Here is a 5194-nt window from a genome sequence, read left to right as displayed (position 1 = left end):
AGGAAACATAAACCAAAACTATGTTAGAAGAACTAAATCCACACTTCCTACTGGTACTTGGCAGTGACTGAAAGAAGATGCCTGGGGATCACTGGGAAATCAGTTCTCTGCTGCTGGCTTCCTGCTAATTTCCTAAGGACCACATGATTACCTTTAAAATGAGAAACCAGAAGAGCAGAATGTGCAAATGTCATTCTGTTGAGCTAGTTGAAGAAAGGATTTTGATGTGCCTATTTAGGAGTGTTTTTGTCATCTCTCCTATCCAGAGCTGTGCCTAAAGAATTGGCAGCCATCACACTACAAGAGACACCTTCCTACTCTCAACTCAGCAGCAATCCCAAGCTACCATTTCACCATACCTCACATTCTCATACTAGGATTAAAGATATAGTAGGAAAACACTGCCCTGCCTCTGAAAAAGCAGCAGGCTTTTTGCATTCTCAGAGTTGAGGGCCCTTGACTGGTAACATCTGCCATGTTTTTATGGGACACTCATGTAAATATGGCATGTCAGAGCCTGTACCTCAGCTCAATGACTGGGTCATCAAAATGGGAAAATATATATCTTGTGGTCAGTAACATACTGCCCATGGCTTTTCAACTTTGGTAATAAAGCTGCATAGGCAATGCCAGAAAATCAACCATGCACATAACAAGCCTCTCAAGTCATTCTGATGGCCTTAAGCCACAGTGTGCTATTAGCCCTCTTCTGTTGTTGTACAAGTAATTTCCATCTTGTGGTGTACTCTTGATGTTGCGAAGTAAAAGTAAAAATACTTGCTAAGTATTTCCCAGAAAGGATAAAATGAAAAACCAAATCTGTATAATTTATTGGATCTGAAATTTTGTACTAAACAGATGTGATAAACACAGTAAGAAAATATTATCTGTTGGTTATAGCTGCAACTGTTAAAGGGTGTAAGAATTTCTCCTGAAGTATCTATCAGCATGTAGAACTCAATTATTCCTTTAGGCTCCCATCAGCTTTCTTTTCATAGTAGAAGTACAGTAACATCCCATTTCTCTTTGGCGATATTTCAAAACATTTGGTCACACTATTTCCTTTTCTGGTAATCAATAATATAAAAGATTTGTAGACATTGTCTTTTGTTAGTTTCACTGGTTCAATCCATCTACACTTAGGGATCCCATCCTCTTGACTGAGACTGTTCTGGCTCTGACTGCTGAATGCGTCCTCAAGATTCTACTTCAATTCAGGTAATTTTGTTTCCGTGGTAAATGAAGGAGGACAGCTGAACTGCATCCTTCCTGAAGCCATCCTTCTCTTTTATTCAGGTTACAATTAGACCTAAATACGCAATCTATTTTCCCACTGCAGTTCTGCTCCTCAAACATTTTCTTCCACTAATAAAGCTGAAAACTAGTAAGCAGTAGTTTCTGAGTACAGAAAACAACTTGGCTGGAAGAGATGACAACAAACAAATGAGGGCATGTCTTCTTGCCTGTGCCATCTAAGGCCACTTCCATTCTAGCCTACATGACTCATTTCTAACACATCGCACTTGTGTCTGAGGTCCTGCACACCTCTGGAATGCATGAAATAACCAAACAGTATCCTTCATCAACATTTAAAAAACAGACTAGTCAGTTCAGTTAAATTTTTTGTGCATGTACATATATACACCTCCCTACATAGGTATATACATACACTTATATACATGCATTTATATATCTTATAGGGACATTTCATTACAAAAATCTCAACATTTTGGCCCCTTTTGAAGAACTCAAGTTCTGCTACTGCTTCACTTCTAGGCTTTGCATAAACAAGGAAAAGAGTTGAGTACAGTTTGCTTAGCTGATTTGCTTCACATCATATGTTTTAGCAAAGTGACAGAAATAATGGCATTTCAGATGGCAGGAGTTTCAAATAAAACCCTGAAGTCCTGACTGCCTTGTGCAGCCACCACATTCCTCTGATAGACTCTTGCCTGTTATGAACACTGGAAAGTTAAATAGCCAGCACTCTGCATGAGCTCAAGTACAAAATCTTAGTGTACACTTGACAAACTTTTCTGACTCTTTCATGATGAATCCAATAAACTCCCCCACACACAGGGCTCCCCTCCTAGTGAGGTCAGCATGAACTGGACTAACAAGAACACAGCCTGTCACATACAAGCCTTCCATAACTCTTCCATTTTTTTCTTCTTTTCCTTAGGTTGTTTAGATTAACAATGCTTTGGTATTCAAACCCAAAGCCTTTTTCAGTCAGACTTATTGACGAGGAATCCAATATCATTAAGACTTGCAGACTTGTTCATGGGCCCACTGAGAGTCAGGAGTAGAATTCAGAAGCAACGTTACCAATCTTGTGCTCAAAGAATCACAGACTTCTCCTAGAATAATGGAGGTATTTTCACACATATGCATTCTTCTTTCTGTTTCTATTAATTTTCTGCTTGACAACTCTTCTCCCAATTTAAAAACAGAGGCTCAGACTTATAAACCTAAGCAATAAGAACTAAAATAATAGGGTAGAGAATAGAAATGCTATCTTGAGATAGCTAAAAATATATATTCCAATTACCACCAAAAAGCAATTAATTTTCTTTTTCACTTCAAAGGGATCTGTTGCCTAGTTTTAGGATAGTATGTCACCATTGATATTTCTCATTTTCAGAGTCAACCGAATTGTATTAATGACGTAAAAAAGCCTTACTTGACTGGCTTCTCTGGCATCCTTTTTTACGCAGAACATCCTCTATTGAAGTGTCAAAGATTAACTGAATATTTTGCAGAAGACCCTGTAATAATAATTTTTAAATAATTAAAAAACACTTAGATCAATTTGTGAGTACCTAATAACTGATTTGCCTCGCTCCTGTGCTACTGACTGGATTCAGACACAAGTAAGTATGTAAAAAAAAACAATCTACAAAGAATTAAACCTGACAAAAACTGCGAAAAAAGTGTTTGCAGTTTTGTTATATACAATTTCAATAATATAAATAGCAACTAAATTAGGTATATTCTGAAATAAGACAAAGTCATTGATCATCTACAAGCTCTAATCTCCATTTTCATAGCACATTTTGATTGTAGTTCTATGAGACATTCATTATGAGGTCAAAACTAACTTTTGAAGTTCATGCCCCATCACCCTCCATCCTTAGCCAGTCATTCCCATGCACCATATCTCACTGTCTCCTCAAATGTGCTGACACTACTCTGAGACAATACTATAAAAACAAGCTGATGTCTGTTTCTCTTAAAACTCAAAGAAGAAAAAAAAAAAACTTTTAAACCAGGTTATTTTGGTGACCCTCTTAACAATACAGCTCCACTACCAGTTCTAGGAGCACAATTGATGGAGGAACTTAGTCATGGAGACTGTGAGCAAGAACTTCTGGCTTCCCCACCAAAACTGGTCACCCCATGGAACTACATTCCAGCATGTCAGGCTCTGGTTGACAACTAGATGGCACAACAGCTTTGAAAGAAAGGGCTTTTTAAGTTTTTGAAGCTGTGAGTTCAAGGTCGATTTCAGCTGTGCGTGAAAAGAAATAATCCATAAAGCACTTGGGCCAGATCACATCACTATATGATGCAGGAGGTAATATTCATTTTATAGTGAACTGAGAAAGTGCATAATTGCTTAATTTTAAAACAAAAGAGAAACAATAATGTTTTCCACAAAACCAAAAAAAAAAGGACTGATCAAGATATTTTGTTCCGATTTTTCCTCAGTGTGTGTATATATATATGTATAAATTAAAACAAAAGGTTTCAGAATGGCAAACCAAGATATTCTGTTAGGGGATGGACCAACGCCACATGCTTGAGTGCCATTAAAAATACTTTTTTTCCTTTCCCTTTCAAATAAAGTCTAAAAATACTGACAGGCTTTTATTACTTTAATAGATATATTTCTCTGGAAAACCAGTTCTTCAAGAAATTTCCAAAGAATTCTACAAATTGCCACAAAAATGCAACATGTTTAGAAAACCTGTATCTGGAAAAGAAAGTGGATGGTTGCATAGGAAAGCCCATAAACTGGTTTTGTGCACTTTTCCTAGATCTAGACTTTGCTTTGCCAATCTTTTCTTTCAAGATCCCCAAATTCACACAAAACAGATTGAGCAATGAATACAAACACTCCGGAGAAACTGCTTGGGAACACCTGTGAGCCCATCAAATCCAAGAGGCACTGGGAGAAGAAAACTGCATTTACTGCATATTCTCAAACTACTTGCAGTTACTTTCTTACCTCACCAGAGACCAAGCTTCTCCAGGTTACCTACCCTGAAATGATTCTCCCGGATGGACCCTTTTACAACATACATTCTGCTGTTCTCTGCTTTCAGCTGCTCATAGAAAGGCTCCTCCAGGATGAAGCTGTCAATAAGGTCACAGCCAACATAGAGGTTGTAGTTCTCCCCTGTTATTTGGACGGTGAGGTTCTTCCACTGTGAGTCAGCGAGGTCCACGTCTTCCAGGGAAATCACATTCTGGAAGCCATCCACCCAATAGATAAGGTCCAGGGTGTTGGCCCGGCCATTGGAAATTATCTCAAACTGCCTCTCACTGATGCCAGGACCCTCTAAAGCAAGGATAGTGCCTCTAGATTGCCTGTCCTGTCTCAGGGTGGCTGAAAGGATAAAGCCCTCATTCTGCCGTATGAGTTTGATAATCTTTTTTAATTTCTCTGGTTTACATGGAGGTATGTGGTCAAACCGAATGAAACGATATGCTGGGATAACAGGGTCTGGACCCCGAAACAATTTTGCTCCAACAGTCTTTCGGTTTATGTTACTGATCTGAAGTAAATCAAAGGTAGTTTCCTCTTCCTTGTCACCATCTGAAAAAGTCAACAGTGTGTGACAATGTGCCTACAAAAGGTCTTAAAAGAAACAACTCTGCACATTATATTAGTAACTGCAATTATATGACAGATGAAAAGATCAGCAGAGTAAACCCAGTACCTTCCTAATTCCACAAACTGTTCCTACTAGCATGCAAGTGAATCGTATTTTCCACCTGTCATTTTCACTTACATGACAACTCCCTCCTCCTAGGTCTGTAGCTATGTTTGATTATATAACATATTTTATAGTACTGTATAATATACACTTGTATATACATATACACATGCTGTTTGTCATGTATATGCCTATGCACAGGTGCATGTAACAATGTATTCATTATTTTTTATATATAAAGGAAATACATA

General features: G+C 38.0%; 1 protein-coding gene across 1 annotated transcript in view; it reads right to left on the bottom strand.

Annotated features, from left to right (window-relative positions):
* THBS2 (thrombospondin 2) overlaps positions 1-4853 on the bottom strand; it is a gene marked incomplete at its 5' end in the record, with an annotated part of 29904 nt that extends 25051 nt beyond the window's left edge. The window contains 2 exons of the mRNA XM_010132975.1: positions 2684-2768; positions 4266-4853. Coding sequence (XP_010131277.1) covers positions 2684-2768; positions 4266-4853 — 673 coding nt within the window. The remainder of the gene's footprint in view (positions 1-2683; positions 2769-4265) is intronic.
* Between the last annotated feature and the right edge of the window lie 341 nt (positions 4854-5194).

This window comes from Buceros rhinoceros, unplaced genomic scaffold, assembly GCF_000710305.1.
Source record: "Buceros rhinoceros silvestris isolate BGI_N320 unplaced genomic scaffold, ASM71030v1 scaffold19043, whole genome shotgun sequence".
Classification (NCBI taxonomy): domain Eukaryota; kingdom Metazoa; phylum Chordata; class Aves; order Bucerotiformes; family Bucerotidae; genus Buceros; species Buceros rhinoceros.
This window is presented reverse-complemented; position numbering and strand designations above follow the sequence as displayed.